At 42.8% G+C, this 24114-nt stretch overlaps 1 protein-coding gene across 6 annotated transcripts in view; it reads left to right on the top strand.

Moving 5' to 3' along the window:
* Positions 1-24114, top strand: part of TAFA5 (TAFA chemokine like family member 5) — a 339820-nt gene that overhangs the window by 290174 nt on the left and 25532 nt on the right. For 4 of the 6 annotated variants that reach the window (XM_033161859.1, XM_033161854.1, XM_033161860.1 and 1 more), the window contains one exon: positions 20830-20877. The exons of the other annotated variants lie outside the window; for them this stretch is intronic. In XM_033161859.1, the coding sequence (XP_033017750.1) occupies positions 20830-20859 (30 nt within the window). In that variant the 3' untranslated portion in view covers positions 20860-20877. The remainder of the gene's footprint in view (positions 1-20829; positions 20878-24114) is intronic. 6 annotated transcript variants of the gene reach the window in all.

Raw genomic sequence — 24114 nt, 5'->3', positions numbered from 1 at the left:
CACAGTTGCCTGTTCATAAAAGAGAATAATAGTGAATACTATTGACTTCCTATATGACAAACCTAGACAGCATCTTAAAAAAACAAAGACATCACCTTGCCGACAAAGGTCCGTATAGTTAAAGCTATGGTTTTCCCAGTAGTAATGTACGGAAGTGAGAGCTGGACCATAAAGAAGGCTGATCACCGAAGAATTGATGCTTTTGAATTATGGTGCTGGAGGCGACTCTTGAGAGTCCCATGGACTGCAAGAAGATCAAACTTATCCATTCTTAAAGAAATCAGCCCTGAGTGCTCACTAGAAGGACAGATCCTGAAGTTGAGGCTCCAGTACTTTGGCCACCTCATGAGAAGGGAAGACTCCCTGGAAAAGACCCTGATGTTGGGAAAGATGGAGGGCACAAGAAGGGGATGACAAGGATGAGATGGTTGGACAGTGTTCTTGAAGCTACTAACATGAGTTTGGCCAAACTGCGAGAGGCAGTGAAGGATTGGCGTGCCTGGCGTGCTCTGGTCCATGGGGTCACGAAGAGTCGGACACGACTGAACGACTGAACAACAACAATTGACTTCTCCCGTATTTGAAGGCAGTGAGTCCAATGGTGAAGAAGGCGGTTTCTGCAAGTGTTGTAGAGGGAAGTGAGGGGTAGTTGAAGCTTGTCAACCTGGGAAGGTAGCCCATCTAGGACAAGAAAAGCACTGCTTTCCTTTGGAACACACCTGCAAGTCTGAGAAGAGGGTCTTGTCATCTGGGCAGCCCAGGACCTCCATACACAGAGCCCAGAGAGGTCCCTTTGGTGCTGCTAATGCAGTGGTTTGTCTTCGCCCCTGGAGGCGCACTCCATTGTCTCTCAAGACAGATGGATGCCAACAACATCACTATTGGGTGGTTGAAACTGTTTATGTGGAAAACGGTTGTACCTTGGAAGTCAAACGGAATCCGTTCCAGAAGTCTTTTCAACTTCCAAAACATTCGAAAACCAAATTGCGGCTTCTGATTAGCTGCAGGAAGTTCCTGCAGCCAATCGGAAGCCACAGAAGCCCCGTTGGATGTTCAGGTTCCCAAAGAAAGTTCGCCAACCGGAAAAGTCACTTCCGGGTTTGTGGTGTAGGGGAGCCAAAAAGTCTGAGTTCCAGGGTGTTCGGGATCCAAGGTATGGCTGTATTTCTTTGCCATCCTTCAGTAAAAACTGTGTAACAAAATGATTAAAAACAATAAATACAAGGAAATCATTATGATTTCAGATAGGGATGCCTCTGCTAGTCACTGCCAACAATCCTGAGCTGGATGAACCGCTGGTCTGAATCACCATGTCACTTTCCTTGATCTTGCAGCTAATCTGCCTTTGACTGTGTACTATTGAATCAAATCGTCTAACACAGTGGTTCCCAATTAGCTAAGCTAGGCTTCCTCAAAGGGACGCGGGTGGCACTAGGGCTTGTCGATCAGAAGGTCGGTGGTTTGAATCCCCACGACGGGGTGAGCTCCCATTGCTTGGTCCCTGCTCCTGCCAACCTAGCAGTTCGAAAGCACATCAAAGTGCAAGTAGATAAATAGGTACCGCTCTGGCGGGAAGGTAAACTGCGTTTCCATGTGCTGGTCTAGTTCGCCAAAAGCAGCTTAGTCATGCTGGCCACATGACCCGGAAGCTGTAGGCCGGCTCCCTCGGCCAATAAAGTGAGATGAGCGCCGCAACCCCAGAGTCGTCCGCGACTGGACTTAACGGTCAGGCATCCCTTTACCTTTACCTTTAGGCTCCCTCAACCTTGGCCCTCCAGATGTTTTGAGACTACAGTTCCCATCATCCCTGACCACTGGTCCTGCTAGCTAGGGATCATGGGAGTTGTAAGCCAAAAACATCTGGAGGGCAAGGTTGAGGAAGCCTGAGCAAGCACTATGGACTTGTTTTTCAAAAGCCAAGCCATGGATCCCCTAATTTTGAAATTTTTGATATCTTTATGGTAGTTTTTTGTTATATGAATGGTGCCATGGAACCCCCAGGAGGGTTATGCAGAGCCCCTGGGGTTCACAGACCACCAGTTGGGAACCACTTGGTGTAACCGAATTGACCAACAGATTTCAAGTGAAGAGCACTGACAAAATAACACGTCCTCAGTAAACTGATTTACTTCTTCAATAGGAGTCTTGTGGACTATTATTTCTTCCTTTCTGCAGAATATAGGCCGTACATAAATGCAAACACAGTATCTGTTAATTGGTCCTATATTTCAATAAAATGTATGTGTTGGATAATTGAGCAGTGTGAAAATGATGTGTTTACTTTTTGGTCTAAAATGAAAACCAAAAATTGGATAGACCAAATTCACATTGTTTCTGACAGCAATCGGCAATATTGCAGTCCTAGAAGAACATTGCCATTACCCTCCCAATGGCTATTTACAGTAATTGCACAACATTACTCTCAATTCTCCTTAAAACAGTATTTCAGAGGACAATTTTAAATACATAAATGGTAAATAATTGAAATAAATGAGGACTTTACAGAACTGCTTATTCACCAGTAGGCTTAAGAAGAAGAAAAAGCTTCTGGAGAAAGCCGTGCGCATATATGGTACTTAGCTCTCTAAATGAAGAGGGATGATCTTTTGCAGGAAAGTAAATCTTGTTTGAAGTTATAATCAGCACAGTACTATTCGTACAAACCCCAGCTTACATACAGCAATATACGGAGCAAAGGATTCAAAATATGAATCAATGGAGTCTGTTGATATACTGTCAATACGTATATTGATATATCTATATATGTATGGATATACTGTTTTCAGTGGTGGAAATAAACTAGTTTTTAACACAACCTGCTTGAGTGTCTCAGAAATGGCAGGTGTGTTCTTGTTCAGATTAAATATAGATGCATATGTGGAAAGCATTCTTATTTTAGGACTTCTACCATTGGTTGGCTATATGCGGGAGAGAAATGGTCCGTTCCATCTTGCTTCTTTCGTTTTGCACGTTGTAATGTAGCAAGTTCTCCATTATAGAGGAGCCATTTTGAGTCATCTTCTAATACACTAAGTTGTGTAAAGGGAACATGTTTGAGTGACAGTACATGTCTTAATAATGTAGTAGCAGCAGCAGTAGTAGTAGTAGTAAACCACTGGACCCTACCTGGACCACTGAGCTATGTAGTTAAGCTTGTTTGCTTCAACCTTGCAGGTAGATAAAATAAAAGGCACTACTCCTGTCATCTGTGTGCATGTAGCAAGCATTTTGCAGTAATCCAGTTTAAGGAAAATGGATGCAAAGAAAAAAAATGGATCAAAACCAGGCTATTTGGATCCATATATATTTGACAATGTATCTCAGTTTTTGTTGTTCAGTCTTTCAGTCATGTCCGACTCTTCGTGACCCCATGGACCAGAGCATGCCAGGCACCCCTATCCTCCACTGCCTCCCGGAGTTTGGCCAAACTCATGCCAGTCGCTTCGAGAACACTGTCCAACCATCTCATCCTCTGTCGTCCCCTTCTCCCAACATTAGGGTCTTTTCCAGGGAGTCTTCTCTTCTCATGAGGTGGCCAAAGTACTGGAGCCTCAGCTTCAGGATCTGTCCTTCCAGTGAGCACTCAGGGCTGATTTCTTTAAGGATGGATATGTTTGATCTTTTTGCAGTCCATGGGACTCTCAAGAGTCTCCTCCAGCACCATAATTCAAAAGCATCAATTCTTCGGCGATCAGCCTTCTTTATGGTCCAGCTCTCACTTCCATACATCACTACTGGGAAAACCATAGCTTTAACTATACACACCTTTGTCGGCAAGGTGATGTCTCTGCTTTTTAAGATGCTGTCTAGGTTTGTCATTGCTTTCCTCCCAAGAAGCAGGCATCTTTTAATTTTGTGACTGCTGTCACCATCTGCAGTGATCATGGAGCCCAAGAAAGTAAAATCCCTCACTGCCTCCATTTCTTTCCCTTCTATTTGCCAGGAGGTGATGGGACCAGTGGCCATGATCTTAGTTTTTTTGATGTTGAGCTTCAGACCATATTTTGCACTCTCCTCATTATCTCAGTACACATCAACAATCTCAGTCTTTACACCACACAGCATTTTTCTCAAAAGTCGTATCGGGTTCCTCACAGGGTCAGATACTCAACCGTGTTCCTCTGAGAGTAAGACACAGCCTTGTACACTATATTTATATCTGCTTCAAAATGACAGTGTGTGCATTTTAATGTCATCTTAGTACACCCTGTTCACTTTATGTGTCTTTGCAAGTAATACAAATTAAATTTCGAATGCAAGAAAGGTCCTTGACATTTACTACTGAAACAATGATTTGATGAGGGGAGGGGGGGGGGAAGCTGCAGCACACCACTTCTCCTCAGATCAAAATGGACTGTTATGACCCTCTTTACAGGAAAAAAGCATCAGATTTACTTTCACACTTCTATTATGAATCAATATTCTGAGGTACAACTGCCACTTGAATGCTGAAGTAGTTCAGCCCACACCTTTGCCATAAACAAAACGGCATAAACTAGCAGTAAGGATGGGGGAGCAAATATGTCTTCTTTCAGCACTATAAAATTGTGCCACCTTTGGTCTGAGAACTATTCTTATTGGCAAGATATTCTCAACTCCCACCTCTTATACAACCAACCCAAATTATGCTACAGTGGTACCTCGGGTCACAGAGGCTTCAGGTTACAGACTCTGCTAACCCAGAAATAGTACCTCAGGTTAAGAACTTTGCTTCAGGATGAGAACAGAAATCAGGCAGCGGTGGCATGGCGGCAGCAGGAGGCCCCATTAGCTAAAGTGGTGCTTCAGGTTAAGAACGGACCTCCGGAACAAATTAAGAACGTAACCAGAGGTACCACTGTACTCTGTCTTATGCATACAGGTGAAACTCGAAAAATTATAATATCGTGAAAAGGTTCGTTTCTTTCAGTAATTCAACTTAAAAGGTGAAACTAATATATGAGATAGACTCATGACATGCAAAGCGAGATATGTCAAGCCTTTACTTATTATAACTGTGACGATAATGGCATACAGCTGATGAGAACCCCAAATTAACAATCTCAACTTTGGGGTTTTCATCAGCTGTACGCCATAATCATCACAATTGTAACAAACAAAGGCTTGACATATCTCTCTTTGCATGTCATGAGTCTATCTCATATATTAAACTCCAGTAGCTAATGAAAACAATTGTTTACACTAATGGACTTTCCACGATATTCTAATTTTTCGAGTTTCACCTGTATGTGGAAGAGATGCCTGTTGCTTCTGGCATTCGCCTTTCTTGGGAGACATTGGATGAGTACGCCTTCAGGGGGTAAAGTCAAACTGTTGGGCAGTTACAGTGCCTGCTGTGGCTGTAGAGATACACACGACATCATTTTGAGTGCAAGAGATGCCCCCTTTGGTAGAATAAGGAGTTTGAGATACTAGGGAGATTTGCATTGGAATCCCTGCTCAGTCACAAAACGCAATGGGTGGTCTTAGGCAAGTCACCAATTCTGACTCTATCCTGCGTCTCAGGGATATTTCGCAAGTATAAAACGAGTGCCGAGCTTCTTGGAACAGATGGGGTATGAAAACAATACTCTAGCTGGGCAGCACTGTGCTCACGAGTGCCACTTACGACCGCCAAGATGAAGTGCAGCAATGCCAGTCACATGCATCTGTGGATGTGTCGGCGTTGTAACTGCAAAATATTCACTCTACACTTGGAAGAAATCGACCTTTTAGTGTGGCAAGCAGCAGCAGTTCACTAGCTCTTGTGTCTCAAAAGGACCAATATGCTAAAGGAAGATGCAGGTAATAGCAACTCCAGGGAAACCAAGGGTCAGAACAGATTGTGGGAAAAGAAGGAGCAATTCAAATGAAGTGAGGGAGAAGGAGGAAAGAGTGGTTTACTCCAAGCTATCTTCCCAATCCTGTTTCTTCCTGGAAGGGTGCTAGTTTTATTAATTACTTGTTTCCATCATTTTTAGCATCCAAGGACATCTGAAATTGTAATTCTATCTAAACTGACCCACAGTTTCCCTTTTCCTATTCCATGCTTCTGAGTAAGTGGTTGGAGGGGTGAAAAAATTGTTGTTGTTTAGTCATTTAGTCGTGTCCGACTCTACATGTCCCCATGGACCAGAGCACGCCAGGCACTCCTGTCTTCCACTGCCTCCTGCAGTTTGGTCAGACTCATGTTGGTAGCTTCGAGAACACTGTGTCCAACCATCTCGTCTTCTGTTGTCTTTCCCAAAATCAGGGTCTTTTCCAGGGAGTCTTCTCTTCTCATGAGGTGGCCAAAGTATTGGAGCCTCAGCTTCAGGATCTGTCCTTCCAGTGAGCACTCAGGGCTGATTTCCTTCACAATTGATAGGTTTGATCTTCTTGCAGTCCACGGGACTCTCAAGTGTCTTCTCCAGCTCCATAATTCAAAAGCATCAATTCTTCGGCGATCAGTCTTCTTTATGGTCCAGCTCTCACTTCCATACATTACTCTTCCATACATTACTACTGGGGAAACCATAGCTTTAACTATACGGACCTTTGTCATTGCCTTTCTCCCAAGAAGCAGGCGTCTTTTAATTTTGTGACTGCTGTCGCCATCTGCAATGATCATGGAAACCAAGAAAGTAAAATCTCTCACTGCCTCCATTTCTTAAAACTGAACACTACCCCACAAGAAAGAATAGGGTCTTCAGATATCTTGTAAACAGTCTGTGTGGTTAGAGGTGCCAGGGATTGAAGGCGCATGAACATATTTCTATGAGACACCTTCCAGAATATAATTGTCACCACAAAGTCATAGAAACGGAGAGAGGTGAAAAACCAATGAGGCATTATATGGCAGTAGCCTCACAATTTTAAAAGATAGCAGGGTCCCTACAAACAGAACAGTAAGTGGTATTTCATGGACTGGAGTCATATAGGCATCAGCAAAAAAAGTCAGGGAAGGCAGTCTGGTTATTTTAGAAATACGGGCTGTATTATATCAACCTTTAATAAGTCACGTTTTGAAACTTTTTAGGGATTGCCTAGCTATGTATGACGGACGCGGGTGGTGCTGTGGGTTAAACCACAGAGCCTAGGGCTTGCTGATCAGAAGGTCGGCGGTTTGAATCCCCGAGACAGGGTGAGCTCCCATTGCTCGGTCCCAGCTCCTGCCAATCTAGCAGTTCGAAAGCACATCAAAGTGCAAGTAGATAAATAGGGAAGGTAAACGGCATTTCCGTGCGCTCCTCTGGTTCACCAGAAGCGGCTTAGTCATGCTGGTCACATGACCCGGAAGTTGTACGCCGGCTCCCTCGGCCAATAAAGCGAGATGAGCGCCGCAACCCCAGAGTCGGACACGACTGGACCTAATGGTCAGGGGTCCCTTTACCTTTAGCTATGTAAGGAAACAGAATGGTTTTCTTTTCTTTGGGTTATGCCTGACTGACTGACTGACTGACTTAAATACCGAACCAGCTGTACGTGAACAGGAGTAATTCTAAAGCTTGCAGCAGAGGGATGTAAAGTGAAAAACACGTGTCAGCTCTTCTTGCAAAATCTGTAAATTATAGCAATAATAAAACGATTTCTTAAGCATATTTTCCAGCTTAGTATTCACCACTGTTTTATTTGATGTGGCACTTCAAAATGCTCTTTCATTTCTGGATTAAAATAATAGGATAACAGCAGCTTTTGGCTACCTGACAAAATGCTAAAATGTGCAGCAGCCCGATTGATTGGTGCACTCGCCCACCTCTTTAATTCCAGGAAGAGTCAAGTCTTCCTTTTTCTTATGTTACAAGGATTTCCCCAACTCAACTAAATATAGTTAAGAGTATTCTGTTTGCTACTCTGAAGTAGTTGTAGCTCTGGTGCTGGTAATGTCAGTTTATTTAAATCAGTCTGCTCTCAAGAGTTGTATAACTGGGAGCCTAGGGACCCTTTAATACTGGAGTAACAGTGAAGGACCTAGCTTGGTACTGAAGCATCCCTGGGATCCATGTAAGGTCTGAGCTTCATTTTACAGAGGACGAGTGGGGTGGGGGGTCAAATAGTGTCTTGTGGTTGTGCATTAAATGTCCTCATTTGTTAATACTTTTTTTCTGAACGTATGTAATATCTGCATTCATCAAGCAGATCAGAGAGAACAAAAAAAATTCAGAAGTCTTTCCCCCTCCAAAAAACATAAAGTACAATTAACAGTGACAGCATGTAATAATTCATTACATATCTTTAGCAAGAAAATAATATCTTTAGCAAGAAAATAAGAAGGGAGAATAGAATGAAGTCATTTCAGAAAATAAACTGTAAACAAAAGCCAAGCTGTCCAAACCCTGAAAACAAAAACAAAGAACAGCCTTTGAAATTCTATGGTACAAGACCTCTGCAAGCTATTTCAGATTTTAGCCCCCATGTTCGGCATGATCTCCTGCAATCTGAATATTTTATTAAGTGTGGTCACCTTTGACACAAAAATCCACTTTGATCCTTCCAAACATTCACTTAGCTACTAACTCAGAAAGCTTTTTGAATATTAACTTGGTTGTAGACCATTTGTTCAGCACTCATAGCGGCAGTAGAACATTTTAAAGATAAAGGGACCCCTGACCATTTGGTCCAGTCATGTCCGACTCTGGGGTTGCGGCACTCATCTCACGTTAATGGCCAAGGGAGCCGGCGTACAGCTTCTGGATCATGTGGCCACCATGACTAAGCCGCTTCTGGCGAACCAGAACAGCGCACGGAAATGCCATTTACCTTCCCGCCAAAGCGGTACCTATTTATTTACTTGCACTTTGACTTGCTTTTGAACTGCTAGGTGAGCAGGAGCTGGGACCGAGCAATGGGAGCTCACCCCGTCGTGGGGATTCAAACCGCCGACCTTCTGATCAGCAAGCCCTAGACTCTGTGGTTTAACCCACAGCGCCACCCGCGTCTAAGAACATCTTAGAACTGAACAATAGCTGGGGCCCAAGAATCCAACTTCTGGTGTAGAACTGGTGTAAGACCTCGATGAACAATCACTGGATTCCATAGCTGATATGCACATTTCAATTACAGTGGTACCTCTGGTTATGAACTTAATTCGTTCCAGAGATCTGTTCTTAAGCTGAAACCGTTCTTATTCTGAGGCGCGCTTTCACCAACGGTGCTTCCCATTGCGTGTGCGCTTCTGGTGCGTGATTTCCGTTCGCACCCTGGGGCAAAGTTTGCAACCAGGAGCAGCTACTTCTGGGTTAGCGGAGCTCGTAACCTGAAGCGTTTGTAACCAGAAGCATTCGTAACCAGAGGTATCACTGTACATTTAATTAACAAGCTACCAAATCCTGTAGCTCGCAGTGTTGCACTGCTTAGTGCTGTGTCCTTCCAGCATTCAGAATTGTCAACAGAGAATACAGTACTTGCAATACCAATATGCATTTTTCTTCTTCTCTTCCTATTGGTTCAAATGGTGCAGGAACCCATACAGGATATCAGTCCCTGACAATCTTTCAAAAGTCCAGTGTGCAGAAGCACAGTCCTAGAGAGAACATTTGAGTGGGCATAATTATTTCCTAACCTTTATTGGGTTATTATATTTAAGCCCTGCAGTTCAAGGTTTCAAGTAAGTGTCCTACAAAGTAATAACCCACATTCTCAAAGCGACACAACTATTGACACAAGGTGACTCTATACATTTTGTAAGATTACTCTTAAATGCAAATTAATTTACTAAGTAGAAACTCTTAGGAAGGTTAGTTGAAGGAAAAGCGATTAAAAACAGAGAAATGTGTCAACATGGTGCCAAAAAAAAATGAAGATCCTTTTCTCTGCACATGAATGACTTTACAAATCTGAGAAATTTTCTTACTCCCATTATTTATATTTTTAAATTGTAATGGATGTATGGAGATTGTTGACCTGTTAAACAATGACTAAGTGTTTACAGGGATGAACTAAAGCATAGGTAGGCAAACTAAGGCCCGGGGGCCGGATCCGGCCCAATCGCCTTCTAAATCCGGCCCACAGATGGTCCGGGAATCAGCGTGTTTTTTACATGAGTAGAATCTGTCCTTTTATTTAAAATGCATCTCTGGGTTATTTGTGGGGCCTGCCTGGTGTCTTTACATGAGTAGAATGTGTGCTTTTATTTAAAATGCATCTCTGGGTTATTTGTGGGGAATAGGATCATTAGTTTTTTTCCAAAATATAGTCCAGCCCTCCACAAGGTCTGAGGGACAGTGGACCGGCCCCCTGTTGAAAAAGTTTGCTGACCCCTGAACTAAAGCAAGCCTTGTCCTTACATGCCCCCCTCCAACTGCTGCCCCTTCTCAACAAGAAGCACCTTGTTTTGAATGCCAAACTTTCCCAAACCATAGTTTGTATTAAATAGGTTAGTGGAAACAAACTTGCGCCAAACCATGGCTATGAGCAGAGAGCTTGTTTTTGCTAACCATGGTCAAGACTGACAACAGTTTAGGGTTCAGGCCTGATGCTAAACAGTCATAAATGTAAAACAAATGCGAAAGCTTCTGATCTGCTCTGACTACACCAGAAAAAGTGAGAGGTTGGGAAGAGGCGGGGAGGAAAGCCAGAGGCGACCGTTTTTCCAGGACAGGTTTATTCACCTTTAGGCGTTTTCTGTACATCCTTGTTTATTCGTGATTTGAAATTTCTGCTTCTTTTTTTTTCCAAAAAGTTTGTGCATATTGGTGCAATTAAAATTTTAATGTAACTCAACTGCATTACATTAGGTTTCTTTGCGGCACAAACTCTCCTGTAGACAATTAAAACAATAGATAGCTGCTGCATTTGCAGAGTATAGACAAAAGCTCTTTTCTATCCTCTGCAGTTACGCAGCTAGCACAGGGAATTTATTTAGCTAACCAAGCGCAGCTCCAGAGCTGTGCTGACATAGGGATCTATGCAGGTGCAAAAACAAGAGGATAAATACATATATATAAGCAACAATAATGTCCAGCATCATTAGAAAAAGACTCCAATGAAAACTAAATGCTTGCCAAATGGAAAAACAAATGCATTTTAAAGCATCTGATAAATTATTGCAGGCAGGGAGGAAAATAAAACTATTAAAATGTAATTCGGAATGTAATTAAAATGTACATTGTTGCGGACTACCAGTACTAAATTGAGTAATTTAACTAAGGAAGCAAATAAAGATGATGAATTTTTTTGTGGCATTCTCCCTTCAGTCTAAACATTAAGAAGTTCTTCTCTCAGTTACACTGATGTAATATGGAATATATATATATATATATATATATATATATATATATATATATCTAGCATTCCACAGGCAAAAAACAATGATACCATGAAGCCAACCCACACCATATTAATTGGTATAAAATGCCTCATTATTTTCACATAAAGTATATTTTGGCATGCTTTTAGAAAACAATCTAGGGTAATCTCTTTACATCTTGCTGTGAAAAGCTGGTGGTTGCTAGAGCAAGTTCTCCAATAATATTAATATATAGAACAGGGCCTCTCAGCCATATTAACTCTTGCAATGTCAGGGGAAATACTCTCTTAAACACCTGCCTCTACTTGCCATTACTCTGACCTCAATAGTGTGACCCATTTGATTCAGTGGCCCACTTCAGGCAAGGATAACTCGTTTTATAAATGCCAAGATGAGGGAAGGTAAAGGTAAAGATCCCCATGATGGTTAAGTCCAATCGAAATCGACTATGGCGCGTGGTGCTCATCTTGCTTCAGGCCAAGGGAGCCAGCATTTGTCCTTCAGACAATGTCCGGGTCATGTGGCCAGCATGACTAAACCACTTCTGGTGCAATGGGACACCGTGACAAGTGCCAGAGCGCATGAAAACACTGTTTACCTTTCCGCCACAGTGGTACCTATTTATCTACTTGTGCTGGTATGCTTTCGAACTGCTAGGTTGGCAGAAGCTGAGACAGAGTAACAGGAGCTCACCCTCAAACTGCCGACCTTCCAATCGGCAAGCCCAAGAGGCTCAGTGGTTTAAACCACCCTTTTTTCTCGTCCCTCCACAGCCTAATTAACTCTAGTTTCTTCTTTCATCAGAAAGACCAGTTCCAAAGCCGGTAACAATAGGTTTCTGGTAAAACTTTGGTTTGTTAGGGACGTCATGATTTAATCACGGCTCATGTGAACAGAGCTGTATCCTGTTCCTTTGCTCCGACAAAATGATCATTCGTATATTGGCTCGCTGAGATATTATAATCTAAAGCGAGCCACGGAGAGCCATTGCAAAGGTAAATGAATGTGTACATGAAACCACCATAAATTGATCACCACAGCCCATTTCCATCAGCAGTCCATTAAATCATAACTACATTTACAAGACCGTTCGTGGTTATTTTTAAAACATTTGCTCATTATGAACATCAAGGATACTTTAAAAATATAGCAATAACTATCTTTGAAGTCATGTTCATTCAGGGAGTGAGAAAGTATTTTGGCACGGTTCCCAGAGCACTGCAGAGTTAGTTGGTGTGTAAGACATTGTCCCATGGGGAGAAATTGTAAGGCTGAATCACTGTGTTTTAATTCTTCGCAATTGTTCTTGCATGGTCAAAGGGACATATGGCAGTAGTGCTCCTATTTATTACTTAGTGTTATAGCCATTGGCAGTCAGCCCATTTCCATTAGTCATCAATACTCAATGCTTTTAAGCTGTTATTTTAAGTGGAGTACCAACTTAACCAAACAATGAGTCTATACCAGGCCTCAGCCGTAAATGGACTTAGCCAAAGTGGATGATCACTGACTTGCTCAAAGAGATCTTTGAACAATTTAACGCCACGTCATTAAACTATGGAATTTGCAATCACAAGGTGATGTGATGCCATTTAAAGATAACTTTTTAAAGGGGGTATTAGACTAATCAGTGAAAGATATTGTTATGTATTGAAGTTCTCACCCTAGGCCACTAGGGGTGTGTGTATATAGTTCATTCTGCTGCAGTTTTCACTCAGGTCCGCATATGCAAATGAAGGATTGTAAACTGACGTTCAGGGATTGGGTAACTGCAGAAAGTTGTTACTGTTGCTTTGTAGCTGAGTTCTATATAAGCAGGCTGTTGAGGCCTTCAGTTAGTCCTGTTCCAGCCTGAGAATAAACAAGAGCTGTTTGGAAATCACTGTGTCGTCTGCTGTGTCCACCCACGACTTAACAGATATGTCTATCAATGGCTGCTAGTCATGGAAGCTATATACTACCTCTGAGAAAGAAGAGTTGGAGAGAGCTAGTACCCTTCTTGGCTTCTTTAGATACATCTTGGTTAGCCACTGTTGGAGGATGGATGGTGGCCTGTGGATTGAGGTTGAATCCTGACAAGACAGAAGTACTGTTTTGGGGGAGACGGGGCAGGTGGGCGGGTGTGGGGGACTTCCTGGTCCTGAATGGGGCAACTGTGCTCCTGAAGGAGCAGGTGCGCAGCCTAGGAGTCATTTTGGACTCACAGCTGTCCATGGAGGCGCAGGTCAATTCTGTGTCCAGGGCAGCTGTCTATCAGCTCCATCTGGTACGCAGGCTGAGACCCTACCTGTCCACATACTGTCTTGCCAGAGTGGTGCATGCTCTAGTTGTCTCCCACTTGGACTACTGCAATGCTCTCTATGTTGGGGTACCTTTGAAGGCAGCTAGACTGGTGACTGGGAGTGACCGCAGAGACCATATAACATTGACTCCCAGTATGTTTCTGAGCACAATTCAAAGTGTTGGTGCTGAACTTTGAAGCCCTAAACGGCCTCGGCCCAGTATACCTGAAGGAGCATCTCTGCCCCCATCATTCTGCCCAGACCCTGAGGTCCAGCTCCAAGGGCCTTCTGGTGGTTCCCTCACTGCGAGAAGCGAGGTTACAGGGAACCAGGCAGAGGGCCTTTTCGGTGGTGGCACCCGCCCTGTGGAACGCCCTCCCATCAGATGTCAAATAAACAAACAACCAGCTGACATTTAGAAGACATCTGAAGGCAGCCCTGTTTAGGGAAGTTTTTAATGACTGGTGTTTTAATGAATTTTTAATCTTTTGTTGGAAGCTGCCCAGAGTGACTGGTGAAATCCATCCAGATCGGTGGGGTATTAATAATAAATTAGTATTATTATTCATGTGAGAAGGAGGGTGCTGGACGAAACAGGGTTTGGTGTCATCCAGATAGCATGTGTTATTTCCAGTACAGGTAACTATTGTGAAGACATAAAGTACATTAAATATTGAAACATTTCTGATTAGCTAGGAACATATTTCTTATATAAGGCTCGATTATGAAACCCATTTCTTGATTTTGGAAAAGTAGCAGTCCTAGTCTACTGTGCTGTGGATTTTATTAAAGTGTAAATTGAAGGGGGGGTAGAGCAATGCCTTTCACTGACTGCAACTCTCTCAGAAATCTTAAGTATAAAGCAAAAAAACAACAACAACGAAGCCTCAAAACGCTTCTGCTACATTTTGGTTAAAACCTTCAGCAACACAAAAGACTGTGTAGTTTTTCTTCTTAAGACAACATCTTCTGAAATAGGTGAACAAGATGTTGTATTACAATTCCATCTAACAGAAAATTGAGGTGGCTGAACGCTGATAGGATAGGAAGGGCCAGTGAGAAATAAGAGGGGAGTAATTAGTAAGTTTGGATAATGACAAGCAGAATTATAAAATATTTTTTAAAACCCAGAAACCCAATTAGGACTGAACATTCTTAGCAGCACCCAGAATTACTAAGTGTCTGTTGGAAAAGAAAATCAGAAATCGAGAAGCTTGAACTTTCCAGTTTGAACCCGTTAGAATTTATATTATGCTGGAGAAGAGCATGGTTAGCTTTGCTCTGAGTGAACAGAGCCAATTTATTGGCATTTGATGGTGAACTGTGAAATTTTGGTGCAGATTCCGTTTATGCATCTTAAACATACATGGAAAATGCTAGATGTTTCTATTACACATCATTGACCAGCAGGGAGTTGCTTGTTTTTCTTTATCTTAAAGTGGTCAATAATGCTACTCAGGAACCAGGTTGGTTTCAGAGGTGTATGCTTGCAGTTTGACCTACTTAGCTGCAAACCTGTGGTCTCTCGACTTTTTGCCTAATTAAAAGGGGAGTTACTTTCTGCACCGGGTGTGGGAAGGGATGTGCTAAGATAATTGGTTAATTGAAACTGTATTTAGTTTGATCAAATGTCTTGTAAGTTGCTGGTGAGGAGGAGTGATGGCTTGCAGCGTTTGGTGGTTATGTTTTCAAAAATAAAACTAAGAAAGGATATTGCGGACAGCTTTTTATTTCTACGCTCCATTTGCTGCGCACACTCTGTGTTGATGAAGAAGTTCAACAGGGACACCAGATGACCTAATATGACTAATAAACCATGCACAAAGCCGCTGTTGATATATACTCTTCATTTATCCATTGCCTTCCTCTTTGTTTTAATCATCAAGCACAAACATATATTTAGAATCATTGAGGCCATTGCTACATATGTAGCTATGATTTTGCTTCTTATTTAGAAGTGTTTTCATCTGCCATCAGACCAATGAAGATAGCTAGAAGGCAATACCTTTGTGGTTTAATATACATATACTGCTTCCTGTAGTAGTTTGGAGAATACTGCCATCAACAGTTTTTGTCGTCATCTTACTGATAAAAGCAGCATTTATACCTAACTTTGAGCTATTGATTAAATTTTAAAAATGACCAATTGAAACTGGATCACTCATAGATGTTGTTGTTGTTCAGTCGTTCAGTTGTGTCCGACTCTTCATGACCCCATGGACCAGAGCATGCCAGGCACCCCTATCCTCCACTGTCTCCCGCACTTTGGCCAAACTCATGCCAGTCGCTTCGAGAACACTGTCCAACCATCTCATCCTCTGTCGTCCCCTTCTGCTTGTGCCCTCAATCTTTCCCAACATCAGTGTCTTTTCCAGGGAATCTTCTCTTCTCATGAGGTGGCCAAAGTACTGGAGCCTCAACTTCAGGATCTGTCCTTTCAGTGAGCACTCAGGACTGATTTCTTTAAGGATGGATAAGTTTGATCTTTTTGCAGTCCATGGGACTCTCAAGAGTCTCCTCCAGCACCATAATTCAAAAGCATCAATTCTTTGGCGATCAGTTTTCTTTATAGTCCAGCTCTCACTTCCGTACATTACTACTGGGAAAACCATAGCTTTAACTATACGGACCTTTGTCGGCAAGGTCTGGCAAGGTCATAGATGTTAAAGACTCACAAATCCTGCTGATCAAGGATTGTTCCCTTGCCATTTAACTTGCTCTATCTTCTTTTGCCCTGGGGGCAGGAAAGTGGAGTTTTTAGAATTCTTCCTTGCTTGGAATAACAGGAAAGGAAAAGAAGTAAAAAGGGCACAAGCTCCATTTCCTCCAAGGGAAGTGAGTGAATCAATAGCAATGGAGCCAAGTGTCCATTTCACTTACTTTTTTAGCCTTTTCTTGCTATGCCAGGGAAGAGAAGAGGTAAACTAATGAGCTCTGGTAATCTAATGTGCTTCAGAATTTGGGTTATCTAATCTCACTGGCTGGGATCAGGAGAGCTTGTTGTTGTTCAGTCGTTCAGTCGTGTCCGCTTTGAATGCTGCTTTCAGTTTTAAAAGTGCTTTGCATTTTTGGAATAAAAGGCAGCTGTTCCTACAAGCCCAAAGTCCCCTTGGGCATGCAAAATGAGTCACGTGGTTCTTTGTACCTCAGTCATAGCATTTTGCACAATAGTTTCTTATTGTATTCCTATTTGCTCCTTAACCTCATCATTTTTTTCCTATGCGGAACTGAAGCATTTTAAATCTGCAGGTCCACTCACAAAATAGGTTTCCTTTGAAGTAGAAATGGCAATTACTGCTTATTAGAGGCTGCAGGTTCCTATGATTTTATGGGGGGGGGGACAAATCCTTAGGGTGGTATCCGATTAAGTCAAACTCAAGAGTAAGCCCACTGAAAAAAACTGGCAAGTTACTTACATCCATTGATATCAACTGATTATTCCTAGCATTGGTTATCACCCTTAATAAACTTTATTTTTATGGATAGATCACACACCGGAACATATATATTTTACTAGCCTTTCTCCAACCTGGTGCCCTCTAGAGTTTTGATCCAAATCATATGGAGGAGAACCTTGTTGGAGAAGGCTGCCTTATAGAAAGTTAGTCCATTGGTCTGTCCAGCTCAGTATTTTTTTATTTTTTTAAACCAACCAGCAGCAGCTTTTCCCCACATCCAAAATGAAGACTCAACAACGGGTACTGGTAGGAAGGTTATATTTTTAAAACCACAACAAGGAAAACATGTAAAAGTCTCAAGCACATGTGTGGGCAGGTAAAATTTAACAGGCGATTATCAAATATCCTGCCTGAGGCTGTGGGCCAAACCACACTAGATGAATGCCATCACCCAAGCTAGTGTGATGGAAGTCAATGGAAACCATGGGGGTGCCATATAGCAGATGCCAGCAAAGTATCTTGCCCAATGTTCAGCAGGTGGCACTTTTGTTGTTCAGTCGTGTCCGACTCTTTGTGACCCCATGGACCAGAGCACGCCAGGCACCCCTATCCTCCATTGCCTTCCACAGTTTGGCCAAACACTTTGGCTTGGGGCACTTACCAGGCCCCAAGCACAGTAAGCCACCATGTCGGCTGACAAAAGGAGGTGGTTGGTGAAGTGTCTTCTTCCCAGCTTGCCTCCGGGTGCTGCCCATCTACCTGTCTGAGCTGAATGCCAACCAGCAACCCATGTCACCACAAGCCAATCAAATTAAAAGCAGTCGAATATTAAGGCAAAATTGGGCATTGTAAAATGTACTCTAAAACTTCCTAAAACTCGCTCCACCAATGACCACATAATTAGCCGCCCAGAGTGGCTGGGGAAACCCAGGCGGATGGGCGGGGTACAAATAAATTATTATTATTATTATTATTATTATTATTATTAAGAAAACCTCATCCCCCTCCCCTTGGAATTGTGAGGCTTCCTTTCCATATATGCTATACCTATTACATTTACACAGTTTAATAGAATGCACAGAGTAGTAAATCATTTACAGATACTCCATATTTGAAGAAAAATGTTAGGGTAACCTCAAAAAACAACAGCAAATCTGAATTGTTGAAAACCTACCCAGTGATTAAAATGCAGCCATGCTCAGCCAAATGGTTGTGAAACATAGAAGCCACTTTTCTCCATCTATACACTTATGAAGAAACAAATTACTCCATGTATTCTCGGTATGCAGATTATTATGAAATGTAAAGTTCAAATTACCCGGTGTCAGTGGTAATTACTATATGTAAGATGCTCAGCGAACAATCATTTTAAACCAAAAGCGTCAGTTATAAAGTACCAGTATATTAAGACATGAAGATAACTAATAATCACACACACTGAGAGCCAGCGTGGTGTAGTGGTTAAGAGCGGTGGACTCGTAATCTGGTGAACCGGGTTCGCTCGCCCGCTCCTCCACATGCATGGTTGGTTGCGTTCAGTTGATTGCAGTGAGTTTTGTGTGGTGTGTGTGTGAGGAGGGGAGGGGGGTTGGGTCAAATTAGTCATATCAATTTGTATGCTGACGGATGGGTGTTAGGTCATTGTCTTGGGCTGAATATGTAATAAAAGGGAGCCACACCGGGGTGAAGGCACCCTCTTTTGTCTGTCCCTGTACTAATTTGAATATGTTTGTTAGCTTTTCTAGTAGAGCTTTTGCGCCATACAGTTTGGTACCTGGGTCCGTGTTCCCTCCTGATAGGTCCCTCCAGTATCTATTTATGGCACTTGTAGCTGCTGAGAGTAAGTGGGTTATGAGTTCTTTGTAATGTGAGTGCGCATTGTTGTCTCAGAATATATTTAATAGAGCCAGTTCTGGAGTTTCTTCTAATACAGCTTCTGTTATTTTGCAGATTTCTTGTAGGACTGATGAATATGCAATGTCTTGTTATGTTTTTATATATGTTGGAAGCCACCCAGAGTGGCTGGGGCAACCCAGTCAGATGGGCGGGGTATAAATAATAAAATTATTATGGAATAGGGCGTCCCTGTTTTCATCAGAAAAATGTTGGCGGGTATGTTGTAAGCCAGTATTGATCCTGTGGAGTAAAGGCAGGGCCAAGCTAGATGTGATGGGGGCATTTTCCAGTGCCTCAATATGGAACCAACCCATCCAGTAAGAAAAAAGGGTAAGGGAAAAGGGGCAAGGGAAAGCACAGGAATGAAAATTACATGTCCCCTCCCTCTCTGACTGGTGGCTTATGTCACCCATGGCTCTGCACTTCAGTCCCAAATGCGCCTCTGCCTTGGGTAGAAGAGCTGTGGGTATCTAAGAGCTTTTCCACACATCCGCTTGTTACATGCCACTGCTTTCTCTGGGGAAAACACGCTGCTTACCACTGAATTGGAACAAACTGCAATCCACATAAAAACAGATTCAGTAGGAAATGGCGGGTTTCCCCTGGGGGAAATTGGAAGAAGCGTGGGTGAGCCATAAGCAGCGGCGGAGGAAACCACTCGGGCGCCTGGGGCTTCGCGCCCAGGGGCGGGGCACTCCGTGGGGCCTCTAGAGTCTGCCTGCATCCCCCCACTCAGCCTCCCTACAGCTGGGGGGGGAGGCAGTGGGCAGACCGTTAGGGCAGTGCGGAGCCTGTGTGCACCCAAACCACCGCGTCTCTCCCAGGAGAGACGTGTGGCTCGGGCACGCTGCAGGCCCCGCAGTAAGTGCTGCCTGGCATTTAGTCACCCCCCTCAGTGTTGACACCCAGGGCGGACCGCACCCACCACAACCCCTTCCTCTGAAGAAGAAGAAGAAGAAGAAGAAGAAGAAGAAGAAGAAGAAGAAGAAGAAGAAGAAGAAGAGTTTGGATTTGATATCCCGCTTTATCACTACCCTAAGGAGTCTCGAAGCGGCTAACATTCTCCTTTCCCTTCCTCCCCCACAACAAACACTCTGTGAGGTGAGTGGGGCTGAGAGACTTCAGAGAAGTGTGACTAGCCCAAGGTCACCCAGCAGCTTCATGTGGAGGAGCGGGGAAGCGAATCCGGTTCCCCAGATTACGAGTCTACCGCTCTTAACCACTACACCACACTGGCTCTGCCCCTGGCTCCCTTCAAATACAGTCTTGCTTTTAAAATCTGTGTTCCCCATACTTCTCTCCGTAAGCGATTAGGGCGGTTCCCTGTAGAATCGCACAGAACTGTGGCCGTCTCCTCCAGTGTTGACCTGAGCATCTCATTTGAAGTGGGTTGAGGAGGGAAGGGGACCGTAAATGCTGTCGCGCCGCAGAAACAGAAAGCAGAATTCCAGCCCACAAGTTCCGACCGGATCATTCTCTTTCCTCCCTGAGCATATGTCAATACACAGCACAACAGAGCGGGGAAAGCTAAATAAATAAGTGTGACATGAGGTTTTAGTACAATAACAGCAAGGGAGGAGGCAGGGCACTTCAATTAATAATGGAGCTCAGAGTTCCTGATAGAGCCGTTCTTTAATAATGTTTAAAAGAGGTACAAGGAGCCCTGGGAGAAGCTTTACAGATAACTGCAATGGGCATTCTGCCCAGCTGTGCCCAGGAGGCACAGCTCCTCCTGCAGAATAAGTTCAAAAAGGAAATGGAAATTGCTTCCTTTGACAAGAATGGGTATCTTTCGAAGCAAGGTTTCAGCCGGCACTGACGCAGGAATAAACGTGGCCTGATACCCCACAGTACTGAGAAAAGGCGCAGGCAAATTTCCGCTTTGGGATATTTCAGAGTTCCCACCAGCAGGATGGGAGTTGTGCCTGTTGGCGATTCGATGGAGATTTAGGTTGCCACACTGGATCTTCCGTAAAAGTTTATTTGAACTCTCAATGAAAATTAGCTGCTGCTTCCGTACACTCGCAGTGTTTCTCCTTTTTTCCAGCGTAACTATGATGACAAAAAACTTCTCTGAATATAATTGCATTTGGAGGTAAGCAAAATCTAAAGAAAAGGGAAAAAACCCAGTTTCAATTCATGCTATATGTTAAAATGAACAACCCTGTAATGAAAAGAGAATTACAGTGGTACCTTGGTTTGCATAAGTTTGGGATTACAAACACGTCCAACCCGGAAGTGTGTGTCCCGGTTTGTAACCTTTTTTTTTGGATTACAACCCATTTATTATTATTATTATTATTTTGGATTACGAACAAAAAATTTTGGGAGGCCCCATTGGAAAAAGTGCACCTTGGGTTACAGCCTGTTTTGGTTTACAGACAGACCTCCAGAACGGATTACAATTGTAAACCAAGGTGCCACTGTACTAAATTGTGGTGGGAAATCAAATTGCAAGCCAATAGCATTAGGAGGTTACATATTTTAAACAGTATCCCTGTTGACTGGTTCATATCTTATAAGGAAGTGCAGTTTATAAATATTTAAAATATATAACTACAGTGGGAACATATTTAAGCAGTTATTGTGGTGGTTAGAGTGCCAGCCTGGGAGACCTAGGAGTTCAAACCCCACTTGGCCATGAAGCTCACTGCGTGGCCATGGGCCAGTCAATATCGCTTAGCCTAAACTATCTCACAGGGTTTTTCCGAGAATTAAATGGCAAGAGGTGGCCATGTACACTACCTTGTGCTCTTTGGAACAAATGAGGGATAAAAATTCGGTACATTAAAATAAATCGGAATCAGAATAAAGTTTATTGTGAGGACTAAGCCTTTACACATATATCTACCTAATAGTATTGAATTTTTTTTACATGTAGCCTTAACAATGGCTTCGTCAGATAAAAAAAGATACATTGTAGACAGATTATGGAGATGAAAAAGGGACATTATCCTTGTCGACCAAAAATATTTCCCTGACTTTCATAGCCTTCATCACGTAAACCGCTGCCCCATGAGAAATCTGAGGATTGATATCAGCTAATAAACATTTTACATGATCTTCAGGGTTGCTTATTGAGTTGGGTATAATTTGCAGAATTCCACCTCTAAAGCTTGAATAAAGAGGACAATGAAGAAAGTAGTGTATAAGGTCCTCTTTGGTTCTCATGGAGCAAGGGCACAAACGGTGCTCTAATGGGGTTCTGGCAAATCTGCCGGCCAGGTATGCTGTAGGTATTGTTTGGAACCGAGCCATAGTAAAAGCTCTCTGAAGAGTGGGGTCATGATGTCCGCCAGATAACTTGCACAAACTTTAACTCCCTTTAATCGGGGGAACCAATAAGAAAACCCAGGATTTTTTGTCTTCATGATGTCTAAAGTGGCATCCATATCAAAAATCCATTCCCGAATTTTATTAGGGCTCCAGAGTTTAAGAGTATTGAACTCAGGGAGGGTATATCTGGATAAAATATCTGAGAGGTTTTGGCACCAAGCAGAATTGTGTTGGACGAATGCATAGGCTTGTTTAGCCAGTAGAGTGTCCGGGGCATTTGCAAGATTGATAAATGAGCCTAAAAATCTAAAATGGGCCCTAGCAGACAAAGAGGGTAGGCTCACTTCCACTCTTAGGAGGGCTGCTGGGGTTCCTTTGGGGAGGCCTAGAACTCTTTTAAGAAAAAGGTTCTGTAAGATTTCAAGCCGATCTAACAGCTTCTGGTTCCACCCCCAGAGCTTCTGAGGAATCACCTCACCAACAAAGGCTTTTAGTGCCGGGATCACTAATTGTCCTCCCCTCGTATAAAAAATTTTTAAGCAATGCACCGGAAGTCCTACGTGTTAGGAGAGTTATGGCCTTGATATGGGCAAGCCAACTAGATGTAGCCTGAAAAGTGACACCAATATATTTTTTTAAAAGACATTGTTCAATTGTGTGGTCATCTAAGGACCATCTAGAGCTATGGCGGGCTCTGGTAAAGACCACAATTTTTGCTTTGGCATAATTTATCTTTAGTGTATTACGGGTGCCATTAAAATAAATAAATGTATCTTAACAGTAACTTTGCCAGAGTTCTAGTCTCAAAATCTCAGCTTTATTTTCATCTTGCCTATCCTAGAAGGGCTGATTCCAAGTTGAGTTCAGGCTCAGCATTTCCTAAAGACAAGCAAAGGCCCAGCACCTGAACAGGATAAAGTTATACACATTCTCTACAGCTCTGAGCTCAGTACTTACTATTTAAATCCCCCTTGCCACTATTGCTTGGATATGTTCAAGTCATTGCAGCCTAAGAAAGTTGGAGAGCGCTGTCTGTCATCTGTTTGCTTGCCCATTTTCCATTGTGTCTAATAACATCTGAGAGGGGTAGACCAGCTGAATCTTTGAATGTTAAAATAGAGTGGTCCAGCCATTCTGGAAAAAAAAGTGTTTGCAGCCACCTTTCTATTAAAAAGAGAAACGCTGTGCATTTTACTTTGTAGGGCTGAGCCCTGGTTTCTCAAATTGACCAGGCATGCCCAACAAGTCAACCGCGACCTACCGGTCGACCGCAGAATGTCCCTGGTATGTATGTATGTATGTATATATATATATAGTAGATCGCAGTCTCTTGGAAGTTGGACATGCCTGTAATAGACCATCCCGGTAGTAGTCTTCCTTGATCAGCTTCCCAATATGAGTTCTGCCGGTGTGATTCATCATTTGCAGTTTTCCATTTCCTTTACATGAGATGCTGTGTTTGTTTTTTCCATGGCAAACCTGCAGTATTCAGAAGTTCAGAATATTGTTGAATTCAGTGTATATTTGTGTGTCGTTATGCAAGTGAGTTTGGACATTAGTATTGATGCAGCTCCCCAGCTTGTAACCAAGATAGAATATTTCGCATTTGAATGTATAAATGCAATTCCAGTCATGCCCTATATAGGTCATGTTCTATGGTGGAGGTTTGCACAGAAATCCCATTATTTGTGCCCTACTATTAACATATCACCCTGTGTCGCAGAGTGGCATTTCTTTCGGTGCATGCTCTTGATACCAGCTAGCCTCATAAATGTACTGTAGCTTTCACCCTATCCATATCACCTTTCACAAGTCAGCCTGCATTTCAACTCCAAAATCGAGACAAAATCTATTTGCCAAAAGTGTATCATTTACATTCCTTTTGTCTTCTTTTGATTGCATTATGTAGAACACCATGAACACAGTGTTATGTACATACATAACAAAATTACTATTAATAATAATAATACCAGGCTCATTGTGAATTTTGATTACCTGCAAACCAAGGGTTCTAATCTGCAAATTCCAGCTTTCTGTTGCTGTTCATAGGAGTATA

This window comes from Lacerta agilis, chromosome 10 (genome assembly GCF_009819535.1).
Source record: "Lacerta agilis isolate rLacAgi1 chromosome 10, rLacAgi1.pri, whole genome shotgun sequence".
NCBI lineage: Eukaryota > Metazoa > Chordata > Lepidosauria > Squamata > Lacertidae > Lacerta > Lacerta agilis.
The sequence above is the reverse complement of the archived record's forward strand: the minus strand, read 5'-3'. Positions and strand labels throughout refer to the sequence as shown.